The sequence below is a fragment of the Dipodomys ordii genome, unplaced genomic scaffold (genome assembly GCF_000151885.1).
Source record: "Dipodomys ordii isolate 6190 unplaced genomic scaffold, Dord_2.0 Scaffold48, whole genome shotgun sequence".
In the NCBI taxonomy this organism is placed as follows: Eukaryota; Metazoa; Chordata; class Mammalia; order Rodentia; family Heteromyidae; genus Dipodomys; species Dipodomys ordii.
The window spans coordinates 1,473,537-1,488,087 of NW_012267264.1; the positions used below are offsets into that span (position 1 = coordinate 1,473,537).

Below are 14,551 nucleotides of genomic sequence, written 5' to 3' on the forward strand. Positions count from 1 at the left end.
CTTACTTTCTTGGCCTCAGTTTGCCCAAATAAATCAGCAATAACTAAGATAGGCAAAACTGGTCAGGCCTTGGAAGGCTCTGATCACAGACCCATGATCCATGATTGTGCGACTGTAGGCTTCTGATCTGGTTCTTGTAATCTAATGTGGAAGTTACTATCTGCCAAAAGGAAGAGTTTCCCAAGAGGACTTAACTACTGGTAACTCTACTTAAGGGCCTATGCCTAAACCGGCATTTTACACTCTAATATTTAGATATTATAGTTGGTGAAATCTAAACGTTTCTTGTTAAAATGAAGCTCTTTGAAGTCATACACTATTTCCTTTTTTCCCTTCTTACAGCGCCAAGCAATAGTAGGCATTATTAACTACTGATTAATCAACTGTACAAAAGAAGGATCTGAACAAAAATACAGCAAGAACAAGTATCTGTTACCATGTTTTCCTCCTACCCACTAAGCTGAGCAGGAGAAAACTCCCTCCTCTTAAATCAAAGCAGGCTGCTTACAAGGAACACCATGTGAGCAGGGAAGAGGGCCACTCTACGCAATATGCTTATTTTGATACGAAGGGCTGATCTGTTGTGAGCTTTACCCAATCAGTAGCACTCACGAACAGATCTAAACTAGGAAAGGCATTTAAAAAAAACTCCCTATCAAACAATGAAAATCAAGAGTAAAAAGAGATAGCAGTTTGCTGAGAAACAGACTAAAATATATCAGGGCCTTAGGAGAGTTATTTCTGCATTCCTTGCACATACGACATCATTCATGAAGAAGGCAACCGTACAAATATAGCATAAATGTCGTCTGCTCTAGCTTGTAATTTAAAATGCAAATGCTAATGAGCGAACTGGTATATCAGTGGAGTTAATAACCGCATGCCTAGCACAGGGTCTGCATCCAAAACACACACAGAGAAGAGACAGACACCATGTTCCAATTTAAAAATAAAAACACCCAAATTAACCCTAGAAAAATCACCAGCAGATGCACAAGCTCAGGAAAAGGAGGCACTCAAGGGCAGGGAAATGGCAACTTCTCCACCACTACTCCCAGATTGACTAGTCCATTTGAACAGCTTCCTGCATATAGTAAAGGTAAGCATTAACAAGGTTTATTCAGGAATGGTACTACAAAGCATTATTATAATACACATAAAGAGAAAAACTACAGGGAATCAAGGGAAAAACTACAGGGAATCCAGAAAGCTAGTAAGTTTGCATAAAGTCCTTTGCAGAAGCCAAACCTTGCAGGGAGCTGTACAAGATACAGAAGTCAGTTACTCTATCACAGGAAAAAAAAAAACAACCCACAAACTTTGGTTAAAAAATCTCTAAGACTTACAAGGTCTGGATTAAGTGAGTAATTTAAATAAATGAGGAAAAATTCCAATGAAGAAAGAACAAGACTGAGAGAATTGGTTGTCTCAGATGCCCTCCAAATATGAAAGGAACTTCTGTGATGTATTCTTATGCCTACGAGGTCTGTGTTTGGCAGCCCTGAACCAGCATCTGGAATGGATTCATGGCACAGAGATGAGAAAACAGCTCTCTGGGACTCCTCAGTCTCCATGTTTACACCAGGATGAAGTATATTCTGTGGTAGTTGTCCTTCCACTTCCAGGGGTAAAAATCGGTGGCACCTCCTCAAGACCCAGGGAAGGACATACCTCTGGCTGTGTCCCACAGTAGACAATGTGTTCTAATTCCCATGCAGAACTAATAACTGTATACAAATGCTCTCAAATCCTGCCCAACAGCTAGGGAAACTCCAGGAAAACTTAACAAAAAAATTCAAGGTCATCAGAGAGTTGGAACCTGAGGAACAGGGCAAAGGCTATTGTTCAATTATGAGGAACAGTTTTACTTATGTTTTTAAACTCAGTCTAACCTGTTTAAAAAGGGGATGTGAGAGGTAGTTCCCATAGCAACTAGGATGGAAGTCTTACAGGCAATGTGTACGTGTACTGCTCACCCCGGGGCTTCCTGTTACTAGATTTCAAGGCATTTCCCTTTAATTTCAAATTACCAAGTCATTTCCACTCTTCTTGCATCCAGTTCTGCCATTCTCTACTACTAGCCTGGCCAAATAGACTTCCCCATGGCGCTGGCTGGTGGAGAGCAGCCCAGTTCAGGATCCTGCTGCTTGCCACCATTTCTACTAAGTGGCTGCTGGAAAATGTCAATAAGTTGACAAGATGGAGCTGAAAAATCCACACTAAAATATTCTGGGAAAGCTGCATGAATAGAATGAATGCAACCAGAGACAGGTGTGGTACTGGAAATATGCCAGTGGAGAAAAGCCATCAAGCTTCTTGAAGCTTCCCATCCTTCTGTAGACCTCCATTCTCAATAGGTAGAAGCAGCCAAGACAAGCCTCAACAGACTCAGACATAGATCTTCCTTAAAATAGGAGGAAAGGGGGCTGGGATTGTGGCTTAGTGATAAAATGCTTGCATGAAGCCCTGGGTTCGAGTCCACAGTACCACATACACAGAAAAAACCAGAAGTGGTGTTGTGGCTCAAGTGGTAAGAGTTCTAGCCTTGAGCAACAGATGCTCAAGCAATGCCCAGGCCCAGAGTTCAAGCCCCAGAACTGGAGAAAGAACTGAAAAGGACAGAAAAGTTCACTTTAGTCAGAGTCTACAGGCTCTACCAGCTCCTGTTAGTGCTGCATAAGTAGACTTTGTCCCAAACTGGATTTCTCCTTGTTATCTCATCTACATTAAAACTCAAAGCAAAAAGCACTAGTAGAAGGCTTCAGATTATAAGAGTGAGATCACTAGTCAGAGAATTGAGAAGGAATCTTCTCACTATTCACAAACAACCAATGGGCTTAACTTAGTGGAGGATAAAACAACACATCTCTCTTCTTGGCATACAAAACACAACTGAGAAGGTGAAGGCTGAACACCTTAAATGGGAGGTCTTATTCCTTGTGCAGCCTGATGTTATAAGTATTGCTATTACCAGACCTATCTTTCCCTGTTACAATTGGCACAGAACTGCCATGGGGCTTGCTATTTCCCTCACTTCCAGGTAACCAGTATAACATCAAAAGAAGCAAGTTAGTAGAAATACTTAGGAATTATTTCTTTCCAGAAAAGCAAGACTCCTTCTTTAAGTAGTTTGGCTCCATGGCTATGAATGCCTTTAACTTTGCTGAATTTAATTTTTTAACTGATCGTTTTATTATTTTGCCTCAATCAAAAAGCTTCGGAATAGCTACTGGACACATTCAAGCTGCCCTCTGACTCTGGAACATTCCAGTATATCCTGAAAGTCTGACCTCTGAAAAACTCCAATGTTCTGAAAGTCTGTGGTTAGACCTTAGGTAATGGCATATAAAGGCTCTTAAAACCATCTGGGTCACTCTCCTCTGATCCAATCCCTGGGTACTTGACTGAAGTCCTTCATAAGAGGGTACTCCTTCCCTTCTCCCTTTCCCCCATGGAATGCTCACTCCAGGCTGTTCTGTTGTGGTGCTGGCCCTCTCTGGATCATGCAGTTCTGTGTGATTGCCTTAGCTACTTTGACAGTGATACGACGTTTACTCTGTTTCATGACTTTTTTTTTTTTTAACCTTTATCCTTTAAGAAATATTTTGAGCTGGGTGCTGGTGGCTCACGCCTGTAACCCTAGCTACTCAGGAAGCTGAGATCTGAGGATCGTGGTTCAAAGCCAGCCCGGGCAGGAAAGACCGTGAGACTCCTATCTCCAATAAACCACCAGAAAACCGGAAGTGGCGCTGTAGCTCAAGTGGTAGAGCGCTCGCCTTGAGCTGAAGAGCTGAGGGACAGCGCCCAGGCCCAGAGTTCAAGCCCCACGACCGACAAAAAAAAAGAAATATTTTGATTGCTTCAAGTTTATGCATGTTTTACTTTAGTAGACATAAACACACTGCAAATCTATCATGTATTTCTACATTGCTAGCATTGTGCCCAAAGGATATAAAAATTATTAAATAACCATGAGATTGAATGTCCCACAAGTATGACGCAGCTCATTCTAGGGATGATTCATAATCTAAAGATGGGAGATAATCAAGTTCTAATCGGAGCTCTGCACTTCCGTCCGCATGACCAGTGGGTGATGGTACGCCTGCAGACACTGTAAGCTGGGGGCAGAGCAGCAAAGGTTCATGGGGACTACCATTACCAGGCAGTTCAACGGCAGGTGAGCTGAAAAGGATGTTCATACACAAGTACAAAAGCAGAGGGAAAAGTGATTGATGAATACATCCTTTTCTTTTAGGCAACTCTTTCTGAGAACCGATACAGGCAAAGTTGTTCTACCCAGATGAATCATTATAGCCAAATGCCAAAAGAAAATATTCCAGATTTTCTTGGAGAATGACATGCTACCTCCCTGGGAAGTTTTTCCAATTAATTGTTCTCTCTTCCATAGTCTTGCTGTGGCTTGAGTATGTTTTTTCCTCTCTAAAATTCTAAATTCTGATTGCCACTCTGGCAGCCTTTGAGTGATGATTATGCCATGAAGAGGGATTAATGCCTTTTTCAAGGAACTAGATCAGTTACTACAAGAGTAGGTCATCATTAAGTAATGCTACCCTTGTATTCTGTCCCTTTTGCTTCATTCACTTGCCCTTGAGCTCTTCTACTATGAGCTGAAGCAGCAGGAGGCCCTCACCAGAAGCAGAGCAGATGCTGGCACTAGCACTGGGACTTCCAGCTTCCAGAACCATGTGCCAAAATAAACTTCTTTCCCTTATAAATTACCCATTCTCAGGTATTCTGGTATAGCAACAGAAAATGGGCTAAGACAACTCTCCTGGTATGTTGCCTATTCTTATGATAATTCTTATTTTTATTTTTCCTTGTTTCTCATATGGCTGCCAACATTCTAGAGTAAATTCTATTCAAGAACAAAAACTATCCTGTTTATGTATCATCTACCAATGACTAGCTTCTAATAACTCATTTGGGAAAACTTGGCCTCATAAAAACACAACCTAAAATTTTCATGTGAATTCTTTCTGATCCTCTAGGATCCTCTCACATGAACATAATTTTTATAATTCCTCTACTCTTGTTATTAAAAGTAAAGAACAAGAGTAGCTCCAGGAAAGACTTATGTCAAGCTGCCCATTTCCAGTAATGGGACACAGCTGAAAACAAGTAGGCATTGGAGACAGAATCAAACTGGGAAGTCTCAAGAGAAAGAATACCCCACTTTACAAATATCCATTAAGTTGCAATTCAATTAAAGCATGTGAAAGGAATTCATAAGTACCGGCAGACCCTGTAATTGCTTAATTAAGGATAGGAGCGCAGCAAACACAACCACAGTAACAGTCTGATTCATTAGCACCTCTGTGATAGCAGAATGGGCTTTCTCACTTAAACATACATTGGCTTTAATTGTGTAATTTGGTTAGGCACTGGTAATCAATGGGGATCCACCATTCTTGGGGGCAGGAGGATATTCCTGTTTCCTCTCCTTCCCTTCCTCTCATTAGAAGTTTTTGGTCTATTGAAACAGGCAGTTGATATTTCAATTAGGATTGGCTAGAGAAGAGACTATAAAGAGAGAGAAGCAAATGAAGCACTTTATTCAAAGATACTCAGGGTGAAAGGACATACAGCCAAATCTTTATAGTTTGCCAAACACAAACCCACCATCATTTATTAAACCCCAGATATCTAGGTCGTTTCTTACTGTCAAGAGGGACTGTTTCTCACAGGTCAAGAGGGAAACTGTAATCAAAAGGGAAGGGGACAAGAAGGTGTTGGTGGCTCATGTCCATAATCCTAGCTACTCAAGAGGATGAGATCTGAGGATTGTAGTTCAAAGCCAGCTTGGGCAGGAAAGTCTATGAGACTCGTATCTCCAATAACCTATTCAGAAAAAGCTAGAAGTAGCACTCTGGCTCAAGTGGTACAGTGCCAGCCTTGAGCACAGAGAGGCTCAGGGACAGTACCTAGGCTCTGAGTTCAAACCCTTGGACTATCAAGAGGAGGGGGTGGGGAAGGACAAAAAAAAAAGCCAAAGGGCAGGCAAAGGAAAATCTCATTTTTTAGTTTTGTTTCATGTGACTAGGTAACTGGTTAATTATAAGTTACCTGCTGTGATCTACATATGAACCCCCTGCCAAATGGCTGTTGCCTTCTGGGCAGTTTGTCCCCTAAGTTCTATGCAAGGCGGATGACATCCATCTTGAGTGCTCCCTCCATTGGCCACCTGCCTCAGTCTGTAACTGATCAGACTTCCTGCTATACCATCAAAATGCAAATGGGGGAAGGGACAGACTCACTCAGTAGGTTAGCAGAAGATTTCAAATACCTAAGGCAGTGCCTGTGGCTCATGACAATAATTCTAGCTACTGAGGAGAATGAGGTCTGAGATTTGACTGCCGTCCAGGCAGTCAAATCCACAAGACTCTTAGTTAGCTGCCAAAAAAGCTGGAAGTGGAGGTGTGGATCAACTGGGAAAGCACCAGCCATAAGGGAAAAGGCAAAACCCCAGAAGTGGCAAAAAAGAAAAGAAAAGAAAAATATCTGATACAAGACTCTTTAGATTACTTTTCACTGAATTCCCAGATTGTTCTTTTCTTTCAATTCAGGAGAAAACGTTTGGTTTACAAGATGGAATCCTTAACACTTGCTACGCTTAGTCAACAGAACAACTTCTTGAATTGTGTTCTAAGCATAGCTACTACCAAAGAGCTAAGAAGGTGATTCAAAATAAGGAAACTTCATCTAAAGGTCACAGTAACAGGACACATGATTTATGTCTGCTGGTGCTACTAAATAAAAACATGAGCCAGGTGCCCGTGGCTTATATTTGTAATCCTAGCTGCTCAGGAAGCTGAGATCTAAAGATGATGGTTCAAAGTCAGCCCAGGCAGGAAAGTCCATGAGACTCTTATCTTGATTAACCACAAAAAATAAAGGCTGGAAGTGGAGCTGTGGCTCAAGTGCTGTAGTGCTAGCTTTGAGCAACAAACAAACAAACAAACAACCCCCCTAACCCCAAACAAAAACAAACAAAAAAACACCTCAGGGATAGTGCCCAGGCCCCCAAGTTCAAGTATCATGACGGGCACAAAAAACAAAACACACAAACCTAGGACAAATAAACTTGCAAATATGTACCCTACTCCTCTCTAAAGGGAGACTGAGGCACATAAATACAATGTGATACACACAAGTGATGATAACCGAAAAAGAGGGTGCGTGTAAACTTCTACTGCTCTAATGAAAGTTATGTACGGGGTTCCCTAATAGTTGGATGAGAAAAAAAGATGCTTTTAAGTAAATGCAGGCTGCCTGGAGATCTTGACTTCCCTGCAAGAATGGAATGTGATCTGCCTCCAAGACTGAAATAAGTATGCAGAGGTGGCACAGTAGCAGGAAAAGGGACCTTGAACAGGACCAGCTTAGATGGTGTAAGGTCGTCTGCTCAACCAAACCTAGGCCAGGTGCTCAAAGGACTAAAGGGCAAATGCTTTCAGGAGGCTCTGACCTGTTAGCTGCAGCTGACTTTCCAGACCCACCTGCTATCCCATCTGACCAAGCAATCACTCCATGTACAGGGGTGCAGGAACCGTGACAGAGAGGCCAGCTGGCTCAGGCCAAATGCCACTCCCTATCAAGCTGTGGGGCCGTCTGCCCAAAAAAGGCCATGTAAAAATGGAAAGTGTCCACCCACCTTGAAGTTCAGAGGGTTCTCAGAAAGGACGGGATTAATGAGAGCAGCACGAAAGGGGTTGCTCTTAACAATTATTGTCCTTCCCTTTGAGAATAATGCATACCTTCTCACCCCCCCTCCCTTCCAAAATGTTTTTTTGCAAAATGTGGAGTGCATACCTTCGGAATGTACAAGCTGTACTTCAAAAATCACAGTCCAGGCAAACATTGTTTCTCCATGGATGCTCTGTCTATACCTGCTGCCTCACTGCTGCAGCTCCTTTTGCTCATTGGCCAGTGCTCTACCAACTGAGCCAATACCAAGGGCCTTTTTTATCCCCCTAAAAGCAAACACTCCACTCACATTCTCAAGTCAACCAATTAATCTGATCTCCTCAGTTCATTGTTCTCTTCCTAATTACCTCACAGCCTTTCTTAATTCCTTCCCCTCATTTCCTATAATATTTTCTCATTTCATCTTTTTTTATATCCTCATTTTCCAAGAAGATTTCATTGAGTTCTACATTCTACGATTGGTATTAGGAAGGTATTTACCTATATGTACTATATGCACTATATGTACTATATGTACCTTCCTGATTCTTGGACAAGAATTACACTTATAGATGTACTCAGGTCTGTGATAATTAGAATGCTACCTTGCAAGGTTATCTTTCATGGATTACTAGCTTTTTACTTTCCAGTCTACATTAGATTTTGGGGGAGCTAAAAACCCTGTATTTAATAAGTCTGCTCCTTACTGCCCACATGTGCTCCCCTATCACCTGGAATCTGCCTTTAGTTGAGTTACTTAAGGGTAATAAAACTATATTAAAGCAGGGTATAAAATTAACCCTCAAAAATCAATGGCTTTTCTGTATGCCAACAATGAGAAAAGCATGGCTGAAATCAGGAAGGCAACTCCATTTGTAACAGCACCACAAAAAATAAAATACCTAGGAATTAACCAAAGAAGTGAAGGACCTCTATGATGAAAACTTTAAAAACCTGAAAAAGGAAATCAAAACAGAACTTAGAAAGTGGAAAAATCGGTGCTGGGAAGTTGGCTCAGTGGTAGAGTGCTTGCCTTGCATGCATGAGGCCCTGCGTTCAATTCCTCAGCGCCACATAAGCAGAAAAAAAAAAAAAAAAGCCAGAAGTAGTGCTGTGGCTCAAGTGGTAGGGTACTAGCCTTGAGCTGAAGAGCTGAGGGACAGTGCCCAGGCCCAGAGTTCAGCCCCCACAACTGGCAAAAAAAAAAAAAAAGAAAGTGGAAAAACCTCCCATGCTCCTGGATTAGAAGGATCAACATCGTGAAAATGGCAATACTTCCCAAGGCTATCTACAAATTCAATGTAATACCTATCAATATTCCAACCTCATTCTTCAAGGAAATAGAAGAGGCAATCCAAAAATTCATATGGAACAATAAAAGACACCAAATAGCAAAAAGGATCCTTAACAGTACTGGCACAAGAACAGACCTCAAGACAAATGGAATAGAATGGAAAACCCAGAAATGAACCTACAGACCTATAGCCATCTAATCTTTGATAAGGGAGCTAAAAAAATAGAATGGAAGAAAGACAACCTTCTCAGTAAATGGTGCTGGCAAATTTGGTTAATCACTTGTAGAAAACTAAAGCTAGATCCTTATATATCACCCTGTACCAGAATCAACTCCAAATGGATCAAAGACCTTAGAGTCAAAGCAGATACTCTGAAAACATTACAGGATGGAATAGGAGAAACACTAAGTGTCCTTGGCACAGGCCAAAATTTTCTTAAAAGAGATCCAGAAACACAACAAATCAAAGAAAGGTTGGACAAATGGGATTGCATGAAGTTGCAGAGCTTCTGCATGGCAAAGGACATAGTTAGCAAGATCAATAGAAAGCCCACGGATTGGGAGAAGATCTTCACTAGCCATACAATGGACAAGGGTCTCATATCTAAAATATACCTGGAACTCAAAAAATTAAATTCCCCAAAAACAAATCCTCAAAGAAACAACTGCCCAATAAATAAGTGGGCTAAAGACTTAAAGAGGAAAGAAGGATGGCCAATAGACTCATGAAGAAATGTTCAACCTCCCTAGCCATAAAAGAAATGCAAATCAAAACAACATTGAGATACCACCTCACCCCAGTTAGAATGGCTATAATCAAGAACTCTAATAACAAAAGATGCTGGAGGGGATGTGGACAGAAGGGAACCTTACTGCATTGTTGGTGGGAGTGTAAACTAGTTTAACCACTTTGGAAAGCAGTATGGACGTTCCTCAAAAGACTCCACATAGAGCTCCCCTATGACCCAGCAATCCCACTTTTGAGCATTTACCCAAATGATCACAACAGGACCATACTAAAGGTACCAGCACAACTATGTTTATCGCAGCATTATTTACCATAGCTAAGATATGGAATCAACCCTGATGCCCCTCAGTAGATGAATGGATCAAGAAAATGTGGTATATATACACAATGGAATTCTATGCCTCCATCAGAAAGAATGACATTGCCACATTTGTTAAGAAATGGAGGGGGGGAGGGGGGGGAAGGATTGGGAAGGGATGTGAAGGATAAACAAAGGAGGAGGCTGCAATGCTTGGTAAGAAATGTACGCATTATGCTGCCCATGTAATTGTAACCCCTCTGTACAGTATGTTCACAAATAAAATAAAATAAATTAAAAAAAAAAGAAATGGAAAGAATTGGAAAAGATTCTATTAAATGAAGTAAGCCAGGCCCAAAGAAACATAGGTCCCATGGTTTCCCTTATTTGCAATAACTAGTATATGTCTGAGACAAGCAGAAATGGTCAGATAAGTTGATGTTAGGCAAAATGGACCCCAAGATAAGGACTCAAATGCTTTTTCTTTCTTGCTATTGTTTCTAACATATTTAAAAGATGATTTCTTTGTTGCTTTGTATGTCCCTCCCCTACGGTATAGCCCCTGCTTTCACTGTATTTGATGTCGGTATAATTTGTGGAGGGGAAGGGCAAAAACAAACTGTTTAAATAGGGATACAGGTGGACCCATTGCAACAGTGAGATGTACAAGTCATTATGTTGAAAAAAGAACTGTACAACTTTGGCACTTATTATCTTGCCCATGTAACTGTAACCCCTCTGTACGGTATTTTCACAATAAAAAAAATGCCTTTAAAAAAAAAGAATCTCAGGGTCTTAAAATGCTAAAATAAAGATACAGGTTGACCGACTGTAACAATGAGATGTACAAGACACTATGTTGAAAATGAACTTTACAACTTTGGGCAGGAGGGGGAGTTGGGGAGGTGGAGAAGGGAAGGCAGGGGAAAAACCAAGAGGGGGTAATAATGCTCAATAGGAAATGCATTCATGTAACTGTAACCCCTCTGAATAGTATCTTTACAATAAAAAACATATATTAAAAAGGAAAAAAAAGTATATTGACAAAAATCATGAGTAACTTCCTGAATGACTAGCAGTATAAAAAGCACTTCACTGATTTGTAAGCTTAATCATTTACATGAAGTCTGGCACTGGTGATTCCTTGGAATTCCCTCTCTTGGACTCCAGAAGTCTACTGTCATGGTTTTCTGTTCCTCTAACCGTGTAAAAAATGTTGGCCTACTTTTCCATGCTCATGTTTCTGTGGTGGTTTACTTCTCCTTAAAGTAGCCTGAAGGTACTGAAGGAGTTTGAAGTCCTGCCCTATGTTCCCCTGTGGGAACTTTAGCTTTACCACAGAAACCACAAACATTACATACTGAAAACCAAATCAGTTATCTGTTCCCTAAACCAATTCTTACGTTTATGTTGCCACTAATTGATGACATCACAATCCAAGCCTCTACCTTGAATAGTCTGCTTTCCTAGACTCTTGACTCAAATTTTTCCAATGTATCTACCACAATAAAGTGTCAACTCAGCATTCCTTACTCAAACCCTAACAATTACTTAAAAAAAAATTCATGGGAGAAAGGCCAGTTCCTTTCACTTGCTTCTTCCACCAATACTGCAGTGACCTGGTTGAATGCAGATACCATATTCCCCATATCCATGTACCTAGAATATGTAATGTGTCCACCTACTGCTTTCTTCCTCAACATAGCAAGCTCTTCTCTGCCATCCAAAACAGTTCCTAAGGAAGGCATCTCTTGATCTCCATGCAAAGAACTCCTCATTCCCTCCTTTGTCTTTTCTCCACAATTTTCTCATCTGATGTCCAACAGTACTGTTTATATACATATCCTTTCTTCCCTCATATTTCCTGAGCTTAAGGGTCATTCTTCCTGAGTATTCACATTGTGGGACAATGTGAAGTTCTTTGTTCCAGAGGCCTAGGGGGAAAGCCAGGAGTATTCCTGTCAGGGAGCTCAATGTGAGGCAAGAGAAGGCTGGCACAGCTTCTTTCCTTCTTTATTCCCATCAAGGGACAGATCAGAGCCTTCCTTTGGAAACCACAACTGGGTGTTTACTGCACAACATGGGCCCTGCCCATGAGGAGTAGTTATACAAATGCTAACTCAGTTGGGATCAGTGGTGGTGGTAGTTACAGTCCTTACTACTTAAGAGGCTGAGGGGAGAGGACCACTGGCTCAAGGCCAGCCTGGGCAACACAGCAAGACCTCTTTACCACACAACAATGACTACAAAATAAACCTTAAAAACATTAACCCTGTAACTACTGGTGATCTACTTCATGATAGCTTTATTCTGGGCTCATCTTAACCCTGGAGGCAAGGAATAATTTCTAGGTATAATTAACTTGTACAGTAAGGCTTCACACATGGCAAATAAACTTCTAAAAACCATCTTCTTGGACACAGTTGAGTCAGGATTCAAACTGAAATTCTGTTTTCTCTTAAGACGTTTTCCAAGACCCTGTAGTCCTGCCAAGTTTCTAAAGAACCCAAAGATGTGTAATATAACAGCATATACAACAATGGCAGAAGGACAAATGTAAAGATTATACTTTTTATCAGGTATTTGCTGCAGTGTAATCTATCTTTCAAACTGTACATTAACTCAGGCAATGCCTTGGAAATGTGAATCTCAGGGTAATGCCAAGACCACAGAGGAGCTGGCTGATACAAAATGATCAGACAGCTTCTGTTTAAGCAGGTGAAATGGGAAGGATTCTGCCCCAGCCAAGAGATAGGTCCATATTAAGAAAGCTAGAGTTTTCTTTCCCATATGGATTTGTGAGCTAAATTTCTGAGAAAGAATCATAGTTTCTCCTCTTCACCTCTGGGACTAAACTGTAAACTGCCAACTGTAAACTGTTTCTGTATATAAGTGAGGTGACTCAATCTATCTATGTATCTATCTATGTATCTATCTATCTCAAACTTGTCAACAAAAATTCACCAATAAGAAATTTCTTAGGCACAAATGGTCCTCTGAAAGGACTTTCTTATTCACTACTCTGTGGCGCCTCAGTTTAGTGCAAAATGAAATCCACAGAAGCACAAGTGCAGCCCTCCAATAAGGTATGAATTTGGTGCCATCTTCTTTCATAGTGGCCCCTGGGTCTGGTGTTAGGCTTCAATTAGTCACTTCAGGAAGACCATCCAGCTGTATAGTGGTCATTAAGTTGACAGGAGTTTACAAGAGCACCTGATGGATACAGCATTGCTAAGCAGCAATAGAAGCTTCAGGGCAATGTGTTCTTATCTCACATAACTCAATCCTTTTTAGCTGGGGCCTCTGGGAGCCCCTATGGAGATAAGAAACTCTCAGTGCCTTCTAGGAAAAGGAAGCTGAGGCTGTCTGGCAGGAGGCAACAAGCATGGTTCCTGCTTCTCTTTCCCCATAGCAAATTCTATTCAAGAATTCAACAGAAGAAGTGCTGAGGCAACAGGACAGCAACAGAAAAGGGAGCGTGCATCTGGGGAGCACACGGCACATGTCTATTGTGAGAGGATGAATATGGGAGGGGGAAGGCGGGTGAAGGGAAATGACAGCTTTCCCTCAAAGAGTCAGGCTGCCTGCGAAGGACTGAGTGCAAATAAATAATTTTATTATTTGCCAGCAGTGAAGAAATGAAGCGGGTGGCTGCTTGAATACATAAATGTAAATTGCTCAAAGAGCACAGTTCATACATGGTCTTGCTTGGGAGACATTAAGCTACTAGAAAAGATAGGATAAGAGAGAGAAGCATTCAGGCATCAAAGAAAGAAGGAAGGCTCGCCCTAGCATGTCACCCTCGGTCAACAAGAAATCACTATAGATGCAGGAGCCTGAGAAAGTAATGTCATGGTTGGGCTTTCATAAAGGATTGGGATCCTGATGACATATGAAAAGAAGAAAAGAGAAGCACTTGGCATTCCCTGGGGATCTCCAGCGGCATGGTGGCTCAGCTCTTCCGAGGCCTGCCGGTCAAACACAGTGGGGTGGTCAGTCTAAAGTGGCTAATACCAACTATGAGAACTCAGTCATTACAATTTTTTTGTAGGCCTAGAATTCACTTCACCTAAGCTGGATGAGCTTCTCTGCTATGTTTTAAGCCATTCTTGTATGTTCTGTGCTTGCTGGAACAAAGGAACAATCAGAAAATCTTGAAATGGTAGCTTTGTATCCCATTTTGAGATAAAAGCCTTAGATGGGCTCTGGGGCCTTTCTAAACCCCAGGGAGAAGAAGGTGTATGGCTTCAGAGATGACTTCTGAGCTCCAGGAAGAACTTTCAGAGTAACATACAAGATGTAGGACTTACCTGCCAGCAAGAAAGTGATAAGGCAAGTTTCCTTTGGCAAATAAAGTTTAAGACGAGAACCACTGAAGACATATTCCACCACAGCTTCCGAACGACCTGCTCGCTGAAGGAAGGGTAGGAACTGCTTGGCTTTCTGGGTATCCTAAAGGAGAAAAAGAGAAAAAAAAAAAAAAGAAAAGAATCAATGGAAAGCATTG

The 14,551-nt window shown here is 41.4% G+C and overlaps 1 protein-coding gene across 1 annotated transcript in view; it reads right to left on the reverse strand.

The window, feature by feature from the left end:
* The window catches only part of Snd1 (staphylococcal nuclease and tudor domain containing 1), a 446,430-nt gene that overhangs the window by 142,749 nt on the left and 289,130 nt on the right, over positions 1-14,551 (reverse strand). Inside the window, exon 15 of the mRNA XM_013020007.1 lies at positions 14,355-14,496. Within this exon, the coding sequence (XP_012875461.1) occupies positions 14,355-14,496 (142 nt within the window). The remainder of the gene's footprint in view (positions 1-14,354; positions 14,497-14,551) is intronic.